Here is a 20,372-nt window from a genome sequence, read left to right as displayed (position 1 = left end):
TATCCACACCTTTGCTGTATAATTCTGAAAAGGAGGACTCCCTTGCTTTGAATCCAGTGGATGTTTTAAATGCCTTACAGTAACAGTTAATTTCTGTTTGTGGAGGGTGCTTTTGGAATTTTTTAAAATAGGTTTCACTCTTTTATTATTACATGTATATTTATCTGGTTTTGTATGAATGTTCTTTGTAATATAGATATTTTGAGGAATAGTCAGAGAACATCCTAAATCGTGGTTTAACGATTGGTGCAATTATGGGGGCAGTGAGGAAAAAATGGCTTTCTGGTTGGCTATAAACGCATTTGTTCCCTGCTAGGTCATCAAGACGCCAATGACCAGCCAAAGGACTTTTGAGTCGCTTATGGACTTCACTAAAGCATTGGGGAAGAATCCAATAACTTGTAAGGCAAGTAGGTTTAGATTGTGAGGAGAGATGAGCAACGCTCAGAAGGCTTCAGGTCTGCTCCTTTTAAAAAAAAAAAAATACTCATTTTAGGATGGGGTATAATTGCATATGCACAATGAGAATTCTCTACTCTTCTGGGGCTGATTATTTGCTCCCATGAAAATCCCTTCAGGAGAGAACAACTTGCTTGGTAAAAATCCTTGGAAGAGAGAGATCCCAATCTTTGTGTGAATGGGGTGGTTCTGGCAAACCTACTGTAAGTCAGGGATCTCAGTGAACTGTTCTAGTCCATTCAGAACCTAACTGCACTGGAGACGTGGGAATCACTCGCACCTTTTGCCCTCCAAACACCTGAGGCACCATGGCCAGTTCATGTGCCTTTGGATCCTCCCCAGTAGGTAACGTATGCACATGAATCCCTCTCGGTAGGGGGCTGCTCACTATTACTCTGCACTGCTTTTTGCTCATTAGCCTTATAGAGGGCTTCTGGGGACTAGTGTGGGAATGAGCAGCAGCAGCACAATTGCTCACTTCTTTTCATGGCCTTCAGGGAGCATCTTGCCCATAGAAAGGAGGAGTTATTGGAAAGAACATAGTAGCATTCTGGGTTCTGTTTTCAGCTCTACCACTGCGTTACTTTTGTGGCCTTTGGCAGGTTTTTAAATCTCTGCACTTCATTTTCCCAAATTGTAAAGTGTAGTTTTCTCTTTCCTTTCTGATCAGTTATTCTTTGTAAAGTACGTTGAGTTCCATGGGCAAAGGGCACTATGGAAGTAAGACTTTGGGCAAGTTGCTTTGCCATTCCGTGTGTTAATATTGCCTCCCATCCTCTGTCAAATGGGGATTATAATGTTCCCTTAACATTGTGAAGCACCTGGGCTATGTTTAGACTATAGTTGCTATTTTGGGATACATATGTATCCCGAAATAGCAATTCTTCGGCTACTTGCCGCACTTGAAATAGCGCTGCTATTTCGAGTGTGTTATTCCATTTCCGTTACACCTTGTCATGAGAGGGGAAGTGGAAACCTCGAAATAGGTGCTTATTTTAAACTTCAGCACCAAGTTCGAAATAAGTTAACTTGAAATAATTTACGCAATTCATGTTGTGCAAATTGCATAAATTATTTTGAGTTAGGGAGACAGTTTAGATGTAGCCTTGGAGACCTCTAAAGAAAAGTGCTGTGTAGGAATGCGGAGTGGTATTTTGTATTATTGTTTATTATCTGAATATGGTAGTATAGTGTAGTAAATAATACTGCTATTTACTGTAAGTTCTGTGTCTCAAGTTCTATTTTTCTGTTTGATTTTCTTTACATTTTTGATTATTACAGATGCTTTCATTAAAACAAGACGTTGGTTGTTGGGTAGTCAGCCTGCCCATAATTCTCAACCCAGATAATCACCTTCTGTTTGCAACATGGACACTAGATGCTGCTGAAATGAATGTCACCAAAGTTTGATTTATAATGATGAATAAACAGCAGGACTAGATGAACTCTTAAGCCATGAATGTGCCTATTAATAAATTCACACACAAAAGAAAAGTGCTCTCCCTAGATTGGGGGTGGGGCGCACAGGACTAGCATATTTTATTCTGAATAGCTAGTATTTTCCAAGTGGGTTTTTAAGAGGCAACATTGAGTCTTTTAAGGTGAATTAGCAATTAAGAGTGGAGATGAGCCACTTTAATTTATGTCAGCCATATATGATCACATAGTGGTTCTTAGTTATGGGATTTAATTTCTGTTAAACAAAAAGGAACAGATAAATAGGCAAAAACTAGTTGTCCAGAATGAATTGAGACTTGGTAATTTTTAACAAACAAGTTTCTGATGAGTTTTTAATGCAGTATTTAGCTGTAGTATCAGTATAGAGGATTTGTTTAGAATCTCTCATATTTTGTTTTATAGGATACCCCAGGATTTGTTGTAAATCGTCTCCTGGTACCATACCTGATGGAAGCCGTTCGGCTTTATGAGAGAGGTATCTTATCAGTGGTATTTCCTTTGTGGGATGTTGGCATTACTGTGCTGGATAGTAATCTCTTCAGATAAGTGTTAGGATAGTTACAAATGTTTGATCTTTTAGGAATCAGTCAGGTGATAAAAGAAGATGTGATCACATCAAATGTCAGTTTATAAATGTAGTTAAAAGAATTTCTCAACTGAATTTTGAGGTTCTGAGCAATCCCCGTATGTTGATTCAGAATTTGTAGATTGCTGATGTGAATTTTCCAAAGGTTGGGAAAAGCTCGATATTTACAGATGATGGGGAGAATTGGCTTGGTTAGAACATTACGCCTCAACCGGCATGTCATGGCACGCTGGTGTGCTGTGAAGGAGCGCTCAGTGTGCCTCAGTGCCATCTGCCTCTTTGCGCATATGCCCCACTGCTTGGTGGGAGAAGTGTGGGGCGGTGGCTCTACTGAGTGGTAGGTGGGAGGGGGACTGGGAGGGGGAGCAGGGAGGGGGACTGGGTTAGAGTACGGGGCTGGGGGTGCCTGGCTCTTGGGGAGGGGAGTAAGTTATATATATTGGTGTGCTGTGAAATTATAACGAGTGCTGAAGTGTGCCATGAGGTGATAAAGGTTGCTGAACACTAGGTTAGAACACCTGTTCTTGGGTTTAAATGGATAAGTTTTTGAAAGTGTTTTAGGAGTCCAAGTGCATCTAGACATATGAAAAGTAATCCAGGTTAAGATAGAGTATGACCTTAAAGTGGACTAACTACTCCAGGTTAACTGCATGTGTACACACTCTTATTTCTGGAATAAAGTAGTTCACACCTGAAGTTAATCTGGAATAACTCCTCTTCTAGGCAGGCCCAAAGACCCATTTTCCTACCTATTTAGGGCACTAAGCATCTTGGGCTTTCTATACATGAAATTTATGTCTGTATAGTTACAGTAGGAAAGGACATGAAAAATACCAAACTCCTAACCAACAGCTATGCTGACAGAAAATTTCCAGTTTAGGTGCAGCTGGTGTTCCGACATCAACAGAAGAACTCCTGTTGGTGATTGACTCGGTAGTGCACACCTTCCAGTAACCTCCTGCTCTTCTCCCACTAGCCCTAGTTGTTTTGGGAGCTCCTGTTCTAGGACTAGTTTCTTTTGCATTAGTATTTGGAATGGAAAGAATCTGGACTCTCATAACTAAACCCAGATAATCTTGAAAACCTGAAGTTTTAAACAAGCTGTAATGTGATGTAGATAAAAGGCAAGTTAGAGGCCACGTGTACACTACCAAATTAAGTTGGCCTATCTTAATACTGGTGTTCAGTCAGTAGTTACATTGTGATGTGTGTCTGTACTCGACTCATAGCAGCAGCACACATCTTCCTCAGGAGTGCTTGAATCAATGACACTGACTGTGGGGCATTATAGGATGGTTCCTGAAGGCCAATAATAGTTGACAAAACAATGCAGGGTCTATGTTGATGATGTGTTGACCTAGTACATCAACTTTGAGTCTGTGCAGGTTGTGGAGGTGTAGCTGTCAGTATAGCGTGTAAGTTACATTGGCAGGAGCAAAATCTAAGGGTAAACGCTTCCATAGCTTGACGTAAGCTGCTGTAACATAGGCCAGACCTAACTGTGATGCTTTCTTCAGACATTCAGCTCGTTGTGTGCTTTTAAGGCTGTCTTTTCAGAGTTTTGTTTTTGAAAGCATCTTCTTACAGATGAAAGCACTCCATTACCAGGATTCCAGCAACTATGCCTTAAATATTAAAAAAAATTCCTGCATAGTTTATGGAAATGGTGGTTTGATCTCCAGAGGAAATTTTAAACTTGTGTTAGTTGTTTATCCATCAACAAATGTACCTAATTACATCCTAAAGGGAGAAAAGGGTAAATTACTATGACTTGAAAGGCAAAGGAGCGGGGATGGAGAAGGACAGCTTTTCTCTTAAAGTATCACAATATGGAAAATAATGTGTTGCATGTTCTAATATGTTAAGGAGATGTCATTCTTAAATGAAGTAATTTTATGCACATACTGTATATATAGAAAGAAGTTGACAAGGATTTTATAATAAACTTCCCTTTGCCTAAGCAAAAGCATTATTTTGATATCAGCTTTGTTCTGTTTTGTCTTTTTGGTTGAAAAATAAATGAATTTCACACTCGTTTTAAAATTTATTAATGAACTTTAACTATTCAAATCAATTCAGGGCATTGATTGAAGTTGCATTAAAGCCTGAAGATCTGCAGTTCACTTTGAGTCATATTCTCTGTTGGAATATGTAAAACTTACATCATTTCCATCCTCCTTATATCAGTCCTGATGGCAGTGACTTGAGTGAGGTTAGAAAAAGAGCACTGCTCTATGTCCCTTGGCAGGGTATTTAGGGTATTTCTTGACAATAACAGTCATTGAAATGTTAATTTTATTGGGTCAGTCATAGAAGTATTTAGGCATACCAGGCCCTCATTGACTCAAATAGGTATTGTACCTGGAAAAAAAAAGTCAGGATTCTAGCTGTTGATTAGACTTTATTTCTCTAATGAAACTCTGCAAATAATTATTTAAATTGGTGCCTTATTATGAGGATTAGTATAGGAAAGTTCATATTGCACTCTTATGGAAAAACCACGAAACCCAATAAATTATTTTAGCTTACATGCTGTATTCAGGCAGCTCTGAATACAAACTAGGGGGACAGCTTTGTATGCGTGGTTATTCCCACATGCAAAACAGGAAGTGACTTCCTAGGAATGGGTACTGCAGACATGGATCTAGGGGTTGAAAGGGACTAGAAGCTGAGTATGATTTAACAGTGCGACACTTGCCAAAAAAAAAAAAAAGCAGACATGATTCTGGGATGCATTAACAGGAGTGTTGTGAGCAAGACACGAGAAGTAATTCTTCTGCTCTACCCTGTCCTGACTAGGCCTTAGTTGGAGTACTGTGTCCAGTTCTGGGCGACACATATCAGGAAAGTTGGAGAAATTGGAGAGGGTCCGGAGAAGAACATCTAAAATGATTAAAGGTCTAGAAAATATTACCTATGAGAGAAGATTAAAAGAATTGGGTTTGTTTCATTTGGAAAAGAGGAGGCCAAAAAGGGACATGATCGCAGCTTTCAGGTACCTAAAAGGGTATAACAAAGACGAGGGAGAAAAATTATTCTCCTTGGCTTCTGATGATAACACAAGAAGCAAGGGGCTTAAATTGCAGTAAGAGAGGTTCAGATACAAAAAACATATCAGTTACAGAGAAGTGAGAACCCTGCAAGTAACTGCTTCAGAAACACATCAGCAGTTGAAGATGTCACGCTTAAATAAAAAGCAGTTTGAAAACATCTTGCACACATCTCACCATTCAGAGCATTTTCATTGGTCTGTTAGTAAGACTGGAGACTGGCTTGAATCCTGCAAGCTGTGAGCACTCTTGGTTCTCATGGACCTCAGTGGGAGTTGAGGGGTCTTAATGCCCCACAGATTGGGCCCTTTGAGGCTCAGTCATGTGCACGTTGAACCAAAGTCCCTGGAAGTCAGTCAAAAGATTCCCTTTGTCTCTAAGGAGCTCTGTTTTTAAGTCCCTTAATGGCTACCCTATCTGACATATTTCTCTGTATCATCTCTCTTGATGGCTGTGTTCTAGTCTACTTTCCTTTCCTTTTTTAAACCAAATGAAATTATTTTTTCTGTGACTATAAGTTAAATGTCTAAAATCCCAACACACTGAAAACTTATTAATGCCATGCCTACATACTGTATTTTTAAAAAGTCTGAAATGCATAGACTAACAGCAAGTTTATGAAAACGCAAAAGTAATCAAGCAAAAGTTATTCAAACAACTTTTAACAAGATTTAAAATGGCTCTCCCTTCTTGTCTTGCTAGTGGGCTGTCGATTTGGGTCTTTTGTATCACAATCTCAGCCCAAAAGCCTCTACTGAAGATGGCAATATAATATGGAAAAAGTTAGGAAAATGGGAGTTAGGCCCACAAATGTACAGTGGGGGAGACCCAGTTTTGTCCTCTTCTTTCTCGTACTTTCTGCATGACTTGATGGGCCCACATTTTGTAGCAGTTGGACCCCCATGTATCTGTAGGTTTACTGGTTTCTGGGCGTTTTCTCACAACTTTGATGTATGGGTCCTTCTATTTGGCCTTAATCTGTCTTTGAAAGTATGCCAGTTTGGCATTGTGCTATTCTGTAAACTACTTAATAGTTATGGTTTTCTGTTTCTGCTGTTAGCCGTGCCAAACACAACACTTGACTCCCTAACACATTTACTGTGTGCTGGCTCAGTTTTAGTCGACCTGCAGAGATTACCATAAATAGCTGTGTCAGTATGAAATGCCGCTGTTAATTATTTAAAAATTAGGCCAAATGGATGTAAAATCTTCTGTATTCATCGAACTGTTGATATTTTTCTAGGGGATGCATCAAAGGAAGATATCGATGTTGCTATGAAGTTGGGGGCTGGCTATCCCATGGGTCCATTTGAACTGCTGGACTATGTTGGGTTGGATACCAGTAAATATATAATAGATGGTACTGTATATACATTTTTGGGTTTTTTTTCCTTGCTTAGCTAAATTGTAACTGGCTTTGTCAAGTGTTCAGTCTGACACTTTGCTAGTTAAGAGTTGGGAAAAGAGATGCTGATTGATCAATCAGCATGAATAACAACACGGCATCATTTTCAAAGGCTTGTGTGTATGACACGGGGGAGGTTTGTGCCACATAGCTGTTTGTTTTAAGAGCCCCTTGGGTCAGTCTGCATGAGAAAAATTAGTACCCTTGTTGCAACAGAAACTGTCCGTAGTGCAGCAGCCCTGGTATTCATCTGCTAATGTAGTCATGGCTCAGGCTGGGAGCAGATTAAGTTAGACCACTGCTAGAACACAGGGAAGGGCCATTAATGTGTTGTGGGTGTGAGAGAAGAATGTAATGAAGCTGAACTATTGACCTATTCTTCTTCCCCTTAAAGAATGCAAGGAGAGATGTTGCGCTTCAAAAACACCCCTAAACTCACATTGTGAAATCCCTTCCAAATTTCTGTCTTTAATATTTGAAAGTGACATAAATGCCATAGGAGAATGGAGCATGTGTATGTATATATGAGGCAAAATAAGAAACCCTTTTGCCTATGCAGTTTTTGTTTTGATTGGAAGCGCTCTGCTAAATGATTTATAATATTTATTTTGGCAAGAGGAAACCTACCTCTTGAAAATAAATACGGTTACTGCAACTTTAGTCAAACAATTAGGAAAATGGATTGCACACTGTATAAAAACAAGCTGGCTGATTTGAGTGCCAGTGTGGCAGTTCCTACAGTAGCATAAAGAGAAGCTATAAAGATTCAATACAGGTATGCAATAGGAATCACAGCCTGGTAAGAATGTGCAAATTCTAATTAAAGGCCTGTGTTAACTGGAGGTAATGATGAGAGGGAACTTAAATGGATGCCATAGAGTGAAGCATGTATATTAGCTCAGTTGGGAGAAGGGGAGCTCCATCCTGGTGGAATGGTGTAAAGATTGTATGGAAAAAGTAACAGGGAAACATTCGGAAGAGAGGTCGGATTCATCAGTTTACAGACACTTTTCTTGATACTGTGAGCGTATTACATTGATGGGAAAGTAGGGAGTGGTCATTTCCTCTGATTTAAACTGTATGTTCAGCAGAGAGATATCAATACAGGTTAGTAATCCCAATAAAACTAGAAGCTAATGGCAAAATGGAGAGGAAGGGAGAAGAGGGATGAAATGGAAGTAGAAGATTTTTAGGAAAATATTCTCTTCAGTCCATTTCCAATGAGTTTTATCAACCATAGTTCTGTACACAGCTAAGAGGCAAGTCATTTATATTTGTAAAAGGATGAGTATCTTGTCACGATTAAAGTAACAACCACTAAGTGAAACTCTAAAGCCTTTAGCTTTGGAGTCTCAATAGCTAGAAGATGTCAGACCCAAAGAAGATGCTCTTGCAGAAGCAACTCAGAGATGGGATAAATGTTTGAGCTGAAAAATTGAAGAAACTTAAAGCCAAACTAACTGGGACTTTTTATAAACCTCAGACTGTTCTGTTTCAGCCCATTGTTCCTATAATCTTTCACTTCCCATTGCTGCTTTGCTGTACTCAATAAGAAGGGTTCATAAGGTTTGTTTTCCTGTAGAATTGTTCTGGCAAATGTATTTTGATGGGTCAGGTGTAAGTGCTGTCCTTGCAAGAGGATACTTTAGTCGCAACAGATGCAGCAAGGACTGTCACTCTCGTGTGGGTCTTCACAGTCACAGCCGACGCTGCAAATGAGGATGCCAAACGGAACTATGAAGGGCGCGATCCATAGTCTCTGTAGACTGAAGGATGCTACTACTACTACTTTAGTCACGTCTTTCATGACAGCTGGTCCCCATTATGCAGTAGGTCTCAGGGTGGAGGCATGAATGTCTCTTCACCTCAGTTGATAAATGATTGGATGCTGGTTTAATGACTGGCATTGCCTTCCTGATCAAAGGTAGAGGACGGAGGAGCAATTGATGGCAGATTGTAATTGTTTAAAGAGTTCAGATGTATCCTGCTGGGGCTCTGAAAAGGTCTGCTTCAAAATTAATTTCACTTCCAAAATGCTCTTCAGTAAATCAATTTTCTTTCTTTTAAGGACATAGAATCCTATTTAATTAGTTAACTGGTTAAACGGGACAGGGAGGCAGCTCCAGCCTAGGTGGGCTGGAGAGCATCTGGCTGTGCTGTGTTCTGGGGTGCTGCAGATGAGGACTGCTCCCGCCCCTCCATCTTCAGTGGGCCTGCACTGTTGGAGAATCCCCCTTCCTGCAGCTGGCAGGGGGCTGTTCCAGCCCCAGCCAGTTAACCGATGGAATGGTTGCAATGGGGTTTGTTGCATTCATTTCGGATGAAACTAACCGATTAACCATTAACATCCCTACTTTCTGTTAGTCAATAGTTTTGAGCCGTGTTACATTTTCTTATTATTGTACAGATTAAAATTTTCCTTTCACCCACGCACTTCTAGTCTTTCCCTCTTGTCTCCTAGATGCTCCTCTGTTTCTAGCACTATATAGTATTTCAGCTACTTGGACCAGGGGGATAGCCTCCTTGAATAATATATAGAAGAAAACGGGGGTGTAAACCATTAAGGTACTAAAGCATCTAAATCCTGTTTATAGGCACCACTACAATGCACAAAATGTCCACTCAGTTGCCATGTCACCGCCTAGGCTCCCTGAGCAGCTTCGGCATCTGGCTGTGTGCCTGCAGCTTCTCTCACAGGATCCAGACAGTTTCCCACCTAAGCCACAGAGCAATTCATATATCAGGGAAGACAGATGTTTATAAATCCATTACTGAATGTCCAGGGAGGTTAACGTGTTCCCCAGGTTTGTGTATGTTCCCTTTCTTGATGTCTGATCTGTACCTTTGGCACAGAGACTGTCCGGTTTGTCCAGTATACATGGCAAAGGGGCATTGCTGGCACATACCACATTAGTGAGTGTGCAGGTGTGTGAGCCGCTGGTTAGGTCCTGAATGGTGTCCCTTATAGAGATATGCGGACGAAGTAGGCAATAGAGATTGTTGCAGGGATAGGTTCCTGGGTAATGTTTCTGTGCTAGGTTGTGTGACTGTAGGTGACTACTTGCTTCAGGTTGGAGGGGCCTAAGTATATGCATGGACTGGCTGTAGCCTAAGGTCTGTGAAAGTGAGGGATCATGTCCAAATTCAAAACTATACAGTTAAGCCTCAATAAAAATCTAAACTGGCTAACACTTGACAAAGGCAAGCTTTCCGTTGATGGCTGTTCACATCTCATCAGCTACAGTCAATGGACACAATCACTGACTGATTGCCCTCATGTACAATGAATAGTAACTTCTTTTGCATTAATTTTTTAACATATATACCTGTCTTTGTATTTCCACTCCAGTGAATCTGATGAAGTGGGCTTTACCCACCAAGGCTTATATCCTAAAAAATCTGTTAAGTCTAAGGTTCTACAGGACTCCTCGTTAAATTTTAGTTGGTGTTTTAGTGCTTAGTAGTATGACTAATCAATCAGTTTCAATCATGATTAATTTTGGGTTACTCATATGAGTTAAAGGCAATTGACAGCCCTAATATTTAATTGAAGCAGAAGAACTTAAATGGAAGAGAGTGACGAGACGCCTTTTAGAACATTTCATGGAAGAGTATTGAAATATCCCTGCCATCTAGCAAACTGTCATCTTTGCAAATAATAAATATAACCACTAACTTGTGCTTCCTTTCTCCCACCAGGTTGGTATTCAATGGAGCCAAACAATCCTCTGTTTGCTCCCAGCCCCCTGCTGAATAAATTGGTAGAAGAGGGGAAGCTGGGTAAGAAGACAGGTGAAGGCTTTTACAAGTACAAATGAACTCCATGTAAGCATGTGCCATGCACCAGTCCTACTACACTCGGAATGGTGCTTGACCAGCCTGTTCCTACAATGCCACAGGCTGTTCTGTGCATTGTGATTGTAATCTGTCCCTGAAGTGACTGTTTGCACCAGTTAACAATTTCTGTGCTGATCTGGTAGATTATTTTTCCTTTAATTCTAACAGCTTTATACACATTGTGCCTTTGTGCAGGCATTGATCTTCCAGGCACAAGCCATTTTCTTGCAGACAAAAGTGAGAACAGAATTCATGTATTTGAACACTTTATTAATAAAATAAACATTTTAGTGAAAATAAAATTGTCAACAATTCTGTATTGAACCCACTGGTGTTGAATTGATGTACTTGGTTCTAATCCACTGGGTGGCAGTCTGTCTACATCCTGGCATGTGTAGAGGCAGAACTGCAGTGTCTGGTTTTGTTCTGACATTTAAGAAAAAAAATTATGCTGCTGTTCAGAAGATAGGATTATCTGGGTTACAAGGTACTAGTATGTTAAACAGATTTATTTTTATGAGTTGTGTATTTTAAAAACTAACCTTGAAGCAATTTATCCTGACATTTGTGGAGGACTACTCAGGGAAAAAAACTGCTTAATATTGTGTTTTAAAGCAACCTTTTCTGTTGGGTCAAATCACGTAAGGGCTCAAATCATGACCAAGGCCCTTTTGTGCTAGCTACTGTACAAATGTAAAACAGAGATGGCTCTGCACTGAAGAATTTACAGTCTGAAGTACATTTATTTATTTTATCTAGGTAGAATAGAAAGCTTGTAAACATGTTTATGGTTTTTTGGGAGTCTGATAAGATAGCTTTTTTGCTGGAACTTCCTCAAAGGTTACATTTCTTTTTATAGTGTCACTCTGCTTGTACCAGGCTGATGTAGTTGAGCTCTTTATGTTCCATCTCTGTAGATGATTGGCGGGGTACTATCTGTAATGGGTTCTTGGGTTTGGAGTTTTCTTTTTCCTGGGCTTCCCCGAGCCCACATGTTGTTAATGTTTCATGTGTGGTGCTAAGCCCCCTTATTGTGGGGGGAAATGAGTAGAGAAAGCTGGGGTGCTCATTTCTTTGGGAACCCTTCTCTGTTACTTAGTCTGTGTATTTCATGAATTTGAAGAAATAAAGGATAATTCAATTTTTCTATCCAAAAATTTTGCAGAGCTTTGCAAACCCTTAGGTAGAGAAACTGAGGTACAGAGAGACTAATGACTGCCCAAGGTCATACAGGAAGTCTGTGTATGAGGCAGGAACTTCTGTGAGGCTAGGATTTCAGCCCAAATCTGATGCCTGGTCTTCTGCCTTAAAAGAACAGTGTCACATTAAAGAAATCTTACTGTAAATAAAAATTGTTGGTACTGCTCACAACTTAGTTTGTTAAATCTGAATGAATTTATAAAATCTAGTCTACTTTTCATGACTGGTGCTCTTGACTTTTGAAATTCTTCCAGCACGGAGGAAGTCAGTTTCACTTTAAGGATTTCGATATTTGAATTGCAAATCTTATGTTTTATGGAAGTTAAAAAACACAACATTTGGGCTAAATTTGAGTTCCCTTTAATGGTAAGATCATCTTTTATTTAATCTGAAGGATTTGTTTAAAGCCCTCCAAGAACTATTTCATAATAAACTTAATCAGTCACCAGTAAACGTGACATTCTGGGAAAACAAAATATCCCTTCTGTAATGTTTTCTTTTCAGGAGATCTAACAGGTACTCTGCGTGTGTATGTGTGTGCGTGCGTGCGTGCGTATGTAGGTATGTATATACCTAAAATCTGCAAGTGACATTGTAGGTTCAGCTTGCTGTTCCTGGAAGAACTCCCCTCCCCTCCACCTCTCATTTAAAAAAAAAAAAAAAAAACATTTGGAGGTGCTTAATCTGTGGGAGTGGTATGTCTTCAGGAGTGTTTGGAACTCCTGTGCCAGACAAAGCAACATAGGTAAGAGATGCTAGGGAAAATTTCAAACTTGAGTGCCTAAAATTAGCCCCTTAAATCCATATCAAGGCACAGAAATATGAAGAAATAAAATCTCTCCCACTGAAGCTGCACTTCTGAAAACTTTTTGGTGATGTATCTTAATGTGGATCTGGGGCTAACTTTAGACACCCAGGTTTGAGGACATGGACCAGCAACCATCAAATCAAAGAAATAAGCCATTTAGGCTCACGGATCTTAGGAAAGCATGGAACCTGTTGTAATGAAGTGAAATCTGAAGCGATAACAGCTACAAAAAGCCATTGTGCTCCGGTTCAAATTTCCCTTTTCCAAAGCATTAGTCAATTTAAGATTCAAATTAGAGCAGTGATTATGCACAAGGCTTCATAACTCTAAAGGAAGTGGCTTTTTTTAAATGGCAAAATGGGACTCAAAGCAAGTATTTCAAAACTAGAAGCATGAAATGCAAATAGTAAATGGAAACAATGGCTCAGCTTACTTTGTAGAAGGATTTCTTTCCCCGTTTTCTCTCAGAAACTTGCTTAAAGACAGACAGCTTGAGGAAATTAGCTTAAAATGATGAGTAAAGAAATTCAAAGGAAACCTCTGTTTGCACCTTCCTTTTCATTACTAAAGGTTACCCAAGGATTTAGCTCCTTGCCCTCAAGGAGCATGCGATTACCCTGGCCCTGCTGACCATTTAAACTCTTCCTGATAAAGCAAAGCAAATAGTGGGAAAAACAGGGAATGGGGGGCTTCTCTATTGCCGTGTCTACACTGGCACAGAACTTCAAAATAGCCATGCAAATGGACAAATTGAAGAATATTAATGAGGTGCTGAAATGCATATTCAGTGCCTTATTCGTGTGCCACTGGCTGTGGCTCTTCAAAATTGCTGCTTTTTGCTCCCGCGTGGTTCATCCAGACAGGGCTCCTTTTCGAAAGGATCCCGCCAACTTCAAAATCCCCTTATTCCTATTAGCTGATAGGAATAAGGGGATTTTGAAGTTGGCAGGGTCCTTTTGAAAAGGACCCTCGTCTGGAGAAGCCACACAGGAGCGAAAAGCAGCAATTTTGAAGTGCTGTGGCTGGCAGCATGCTAATGAGGTGCTGAATATGCATTTCAGCACCTCATTAGTATTCTTCAAAATGGCCATTAGCATGGTTATTTTGAAGATTTTTCTAAGTGTAGACGTAGCCTGCTTGTTTTTTAGTCCTTGGTCTTGTCCTTTTTCTCAGTACAAGCATTCACCATTTTCCCCAAAGATTTGAGATATGCATTTGGCAAGCATTTTTTAGGGCAGTTTGACAGCCAGCAGCCGAGGAGTGGGGCATAAGTCCAGACAATGCAGCTGCAACGATGGCTCATATCTGGATCACACGACCACCAAACATGCCCCATCTATGGTCATCCTAGCTCCTGACTCTGTGAGGGAGAACAAAGGAACACAGCCTACTCAGTAAATGTAGTACAGTATTAACCCAATTCCCCATGGGACTGTCGTAGTTGGAATGCTTTGTACTTTTGGCTTCCTACTTAAGTTTTCCAGTAGATAACTGCAAACGTATCTTGGTTGTCATTGTCTGTACATAGAGGTTTCAATCTGATTCTCCAGCATGTCTGGGTGTAATGGGGTATGCAGCTTTCTGTGGCATGGCACCTGCTCCTGGATTAGCTCTTCTATGCTCACAGCCTGTGGGTCTTGCTCTTGCTCCAGTCCTCTTTGTGGTTCAGCCTTTGGGTGAGGTCACTCTCTGGTTTCTCCTTTAGGAAACCAAAGTCCTTGCTCTGCAAGAGTCTGGGGCAGTGCTTACAAGTGCTAATCCCTCAGTGGCTGGGAAGGGAACTCAAACCTAACCTGTACTCCCAGTTCTGGCTCAGGGACCCTCCTGTGCCTCTCTCCACTCCTCTGAATTTGCTGGCCTTTCAGTGCCGTCATCTCAGGTAGTAAGTATTTGTCACCATACCTCCTCCCAGGAGTGACTGCAGATGTACCTCCCTGTACTTTCTTGTCTTTCTGTAAGCCCTGCTGCTTCCCTTAATTGTGGGTTTCCACCTGGGCTTAGTTCTCCCAGATTGCAGCCTAATTGGCTGATTGGGACCACTTGGCTCAGGTTAGCTCTTGCAGTGTGGAGCATATCATATCATAGTGGACTTTTTCCCTCCCTAGTTAGTGAGGATAGCAGCTAGACATGTTTAAATTGTTTCTAGGGAGAGCCCATATGGATTTTTTTAAATGGTGCAGATAACATTTGAAAACTGATTGTCTTGTGCACCATTTTTTTCCACTGGCAATGGCAGAACATTCGTGGGGCAGCTGTAGCAAAGGTTTAGCTGAAAAACAACACTGCAAAAACAATTCAATGATGAACTCCTAGGTGCAACATGTAATTCTAAAGTCCTTTCTCACAACTTTTGTAGTGGAGTGAGACAGACTGCCAAGAGGCTAGGCTTTGATATAATGATCCTAATTCCTCCAGGGTGGTCCTGTGTGCAGGGCTGTTAGAGGTTATCTATACTATCTCCTACCAGTGTAATGGTATTAAGTCACTGAAAGGCATGGTGTTGTCTTGAGAGGGTATTCCCCAGAGACTCAACTTGTCCCATCAACCCAAATGCAAACTGCCCCTCTGCACTGGGAAAAAAGGGAGGAGGCTATCACTAGGTTTGGATGCACTTTTGGCAGCTGGAAATGAGACTTCATCACCAAAGGAACTAGCAGCTCTCAACTGACCACAGCTTCAGAGCTTTGCTGTGTTTGGTGTGCCAAGAGGAAAGATGGATTGCACAGCCAATTGAAGCTACGTGAAGAAGGTAACACTGCCACTCCTTAGACTGCCTACCTTTTGCCCTGCTTCCACAATGTGTTTGACCCAGTGGTTTTGGAGCTAAAATTCAAAGGTCATTTGAAACTAGTTTTCTGTTATTTTAAATGTCAGAATTGTGACAAAAATGAGCTATTGCAATAGTCAGGGCAGAGGTCCAACCTGAAAGGTAAGACCAGGTGCCAGGGATTCAGTACCACAGAACCCACCCATTTAACAAACTTGAGTCTAGCCTCAAAAAATGACTTTTTTTTAAATGATAAATGCTTGTTTAATTAACCTGGCGTCTAAGCTTTTAGTGTGCACTCCTGGTCACATTTTCAAGCTTTTCTCTACAACCATCAGCCTAGAAACTTTCCTCTCTTTTTAACTGAATGCTGAGCTCCTCAGATAATGAACTGCCTGCCCCCAGGAGCTGGGACTTAAAATCTCTCTCATAAGTGCTCTCAGTGGGGGTTTGCCACTGTCTTGCCATTCCTATATTGCTGATAAGGTATATACCAGCTGGAAGGGAGAGGGTCTGCTGGGGATCCCTGTTATGGAAAGGGCTGAGAACCACACATTTAAGACAAAGCCTTTTACCTTTCTTTTTGATATGCATTGTAGCAGCCACGGCTTCCAGACCATGGGATTATCCCATTGCTTTAAAAAAAAAAAAAAAAAAAAAAAAAAAAACCAAAAAGGGTGTCCCCAGTCAGAAATCCCTGTGCTACTTGTTCTGTCGCTCCTCAGAGGGTGACTGTGAGCTTTTATTTGATGAATTATTCCATTTCCTGCTGGGAGGTATAACTAAAATGAAATTACGTTATGCCACTGCTGTGACATACCGTTTTCCTCTAAAAATCCTGTATGATTTGGAGTATCAAGGAGCAAGTGTTGTTGTTTTATTCTATCTCATTTAGATTAATGCTCTTCAAACAGGTGTTTGATGTATTCCTGATGATGATTTCAAATGCTTGAAACCCTCAGCTAAAAACATATTAGCCCAGAATTGTCGGATAAGGTAACATGCTGTTGCCATTCTCAGAAGCCACTTATACTTGTCTTATGTTAGAAATGGTCACTGGCAAGATGTAGGGGCACTGACTCTTACATTGTGCTTCAGGAGACCACATATACATCAGGTTGTCCTATTGATGCATGTGAAGGTAATTGTGTGATTTGGGTCAGGGAATCTAAGTAAGGGGCTGGCTTCGAGACAGTGAAGAGCAATGGGATTGCTGCTGTTGGTTAATTCACCATCCGTTTGGGACTTAAGTACAGTACTGCTCTACTTATCTAATCCTTATATGTGCTTTGTCCTGTTCATACCCCTTTCTGTGAGTGACTGAAACACTATAAACTTCCTGCCTGTTGTTTTAAATGAATATATTTGTGCAAGGGGTAGAGACTTCCTGTGTGTTTATACAGGGCCTATTGCACTTGGGGTCCAGGCCTGCGTGGAGTCTGTAGGTGCTCCTGTGGGATAAGTAACTTAACAGTTGATGTGATGATGTATGTAATAAAACAAGAAGACAGGTTTGGTTTTCAGCTTTGGTTCAGATGGTGCAGGCTGGGCAGAGCACAGGAGCATTTTTAAGTACTGGGCAGTAGCTTAGCAGGTGTTTATGGCTAAATCCACAAAGGGCCCTGGGTATTACAGTGCTGTAGGCTTTGCTGCCCAATTAGGCCTGTAATTCTCCCTGTGTGAAAGAGGGGGAAAGGCAGAGGAGGGCTTAGGCACCCAACTACCTTCAAGAGCTGGGAACTAACTTTTGGGCAGAAAGGAAGAACCTCTCTCTGCTCAGCATTCATGGGTGTGAGCCGCCTTCTGCAGTTGTGCACCTATGCCACATCAGTCCTTTCCCAAGAAAAATGGGAGTGACCCCCTCTCCATTCCAACTAATAATCCTGTGGCTAGATCATTCACCTGGAATGGAGAAGGCTTTTTAAATCCCTGCTCTTTCCAACTTGAACTTAGCTTCCCAATATTCCTGGTGAGTACACAGAGCACCAGGCTTTTGGTTTTCCTGTAAAAGATAGTGACACACACTACACTCTTCAGGTGTGTCTACACTTGCATTCCTCTTTTGAAAGAGGTGTGCAAATAAGTAAATTGAAATGCAAAGGGGTATAAATGTGCATAATCAGAACCTCATTTGCATATTCTAATTTCAAAAGCTGTTTTGATTTACCTCATTTGCATGCCTCTTTCGAAAGAAGAATGCAAGTGTAGATACACCCTTCCTGATGCACTCTCCCCTGGCTTTCTTTCAGGTGGGTTAGGTGTGCTCCCTGAGCTACAGGTAGCTGACAAGCTACAGGTAGCTGACAGGCTACATTACCAGGTATTCCCTTGCTTTAAGAATCCCTGTGGGGCTTACATGATATTTTAGCATGCCTGCTGGCAGAAGCATGAGCTGTCCCTGTCATTTGGGGTTAGGTGGCAGCTAAGCAGATTTAGAGGATTTCAGTGGCTTCTCAGTGTTGGATTTTGGTGCCCAAGTACCTTTGTGGCTTGAGCCATAAGTAACTGTGCTTATGCCAATTGTGGTATTGGCAGTTCCAGACGGCTAAACTATAGGTTATTTCCTCTTCTGCTCTCTGATACTGCTTTTTTGGTACGTTTCTCTTCTGCCTAGTAACAGCTCCAGCTATTCTGGTCCTACATGTCTGCCAGCAAGCACTCTTAGGGCAGCTTTCCATATGTGGACAAACATTTCTAGTAGATAGGCCATTCAAAAGAATGCAAAACTTGTCACTGGTAACCTAAGCTCCCATCTGGAGTTTGGCTCTAGCCTTGACAGGATTGCAGATTAACCACTTTCCCTGGCAAGCAGCTTTTTGCTGAGCTGTGGGAAGAAGATTGTAAGCCATCTTTCATGAAGGTAGGTCTATAATAACCAGCCAGTATGTGATGAAGTAGCACCAAAAAAATCCTCTTTTTTGCTTATTGTCACTGTAACTTAATAACATAGATCTAGTAAACATTTCTACTTCAGAAACTTGCTCATCTGCACTTAGTGGAAATAGAGACTTTTGTGACTGCCCTCTCAGTGAGACTGGGCTGCTGCGAAGAAGGCAGGGCTGCGACAGGTATCCATTAAAGGGAGTATTATGGCCTCTAGCCCCTCCTCTTCACATGCAATGATGCCATGAAATGGGGTGCAGCGTGCTATCAGTTAAGCATGTCCACATCTAGTCTGTAAACTTCACCCATCCATTTTACAGCTATGTTCAGAGGGCTGCTATGTTGATTCTCTGGGAGGCAGGTTCAAGTCTCTCATCCAAATTAGGTAGTGTATAGATTTGACCCCAGGTCTCCCATATCCCAGGTGAGTGCTCTAATCACAGGCTGTTTAGTTACAAGTGAGAGGTATATCTACGATCATTGCTCTATTTGGCTGTATCTACACTAGGCCAAAACTTCAAAATGGCTATGCAACTGGCCATTTTGAGGTTTACTAATGAAGCGCTGACATACATATTCAGCACCTCGTTAGAATGCCGTCAGCCACGGCACTTTGAAATTGATGCGGCTTGCCGCCCAGCGGCTCATCCAGACAGGGCTCCTTTTCTAAAGGAACCCAGCAACTTCAAAATCCCCTTATTCCTATCAGCAGAGAGGAATAAGGGGATTTTGAAGTTGGCGAGATCTTTTCAAAACGGACCACAGTTTGGATGAGCCGCCTGGCAGGAAGCCATGTCAATTTCGAAGTGCCATGGCTGCCGGCATTCTAATGAGACGCTGAATATGTATTTCAGCACTTCATTAGTAAACTTCGAAATGGCCATTTGCATGGCCATTACGAAGTTTTGGGCTAGTGTAGGTACAGCCTTTGTGAGAAAGGGCTGAGCCTGCAATAGGCACCTTCTGTTTCATTCCTGGCTAGTTTAAGTAGCATCCTGCCCCCTCAACTTGCTGGGTTTTCTGAGTTGGGCCTCTGGCTCTGGCTTCCAGCGGGGAGGAAGATGCTTTGCTATTTTAAGAGTGAGCCGAAGTACTCTGTGTGTGCCTCACTCTTGGTGATTTTAAATACTTTTCAAAACTGGCCCTCGGGGGGCTGTTTTCAAATGTGACTGAGATTTAATTTAGGAGCCTAATCTTAGGCCCCTACTTTTGATAATCTGTGATTTGAGCCTTAAAACAAGTCATCATATGAGCAAGAGGAGCTTGCCACAAGTTCCCCATCAAGGACTATAGGGAAAACGGGTCTGCGTTAGCTATTTGGGTGCATAAAGGAAAATGGAGCAGAATTCCATCTTAATGTTTTCTCTGCTTATCTGCTTGCTCCTGCACAGACAGAACTTCAGGAGAATTGGTGGGCATTAATTCTTCCTAATTAGTCATTTCAACCAGTAGTAGCAACAGCAGAGCCCTTAAGGCTAAAAGAATACTGACATGTCCCAGAACTGACAGCGATATTTTTTTTTATTTTTAAAAAGCCAAATGGTTACTAGACCTTATTACAAATTAATGGGTACTGCCAGGGCATTTGTGACAGCCTGTGAGCTCCAGGAATTGAAAACCAAAGCTAGTGTTCAGGTGTTAAATATTAAACAAATTTCCTATGCATAAATTTTGCTGAAAGACCACTACCTCTAGCAAAATGAATTTAAAAAAAAATATTCCCACCACGTGTAATCTGCACAAAGAAGCTCTCTTTCATGAACCTGGAGTCGGGTGATTTCAGAATAATGAGTTTCACATTGGAGTTAGAAGCTTCTCATGGGACATTCATCAGCTAGTTTGCTCAGTACTTGGAGGTTTACTAAGACTGGTTGATCATACTAAGTGATAGTTTCTGTGGTATCAGACAGATGCTTCAG

The 20,372-nt window shown here is 41.2% G+C and overlaps 1 protein-coding gene across 1 annotated transcript in view; it reads left to right on the top strand.

The window, feature by feature from the left end:
- Positions 1-11,097, top strand: part of HADH (hydroxyacyl-CoA dehydrogenase) — a 32,696-nt gene extending 21,599 nt beyond the window's left edge. Inside the window, exons 5-8 of the mRNA XM_074993464.1 lie at positions 317-406; positions 2,320-2,392; positions 6,797-6,913; positions 10,658-11,097. Coding sequence (XP_074849565.1) covers positions 317-406; positions 2,320-2,392; positions 6,797-6,913; positions 10,658-10,776 — 399 coding nt within the window. The 3' untranslated portion in view covers positions 10,777-11,097. The remainder of the gene's footprint in view (positions 1-316; positions 407-2,319; positions 2,393-6,796; positions 6,914-10,657) is intronic.
- The last annotated feature ends 9,275 nt before the right edge of the window (positions 11,098-20,372 follow it).

This window comes from Carettochelys insculpta, chromosome 4, assembly GCF_033958435.1.
Source record: "Carettochelys insculpta isolate YL-2023 chromosome 4, ASM3395843v1, whole genome shotgun sequence".
Lineage (NCBI taxonomy): Eukaryota > Metazoa > Chordata > Testudines > Carettochelyidae > Carettochelys > Carettochelys insculpta.
Note: the sequence above shows the minus strand (reverse complement) of the source record. Positions and strands in the feature narration are given on the sequence as shown.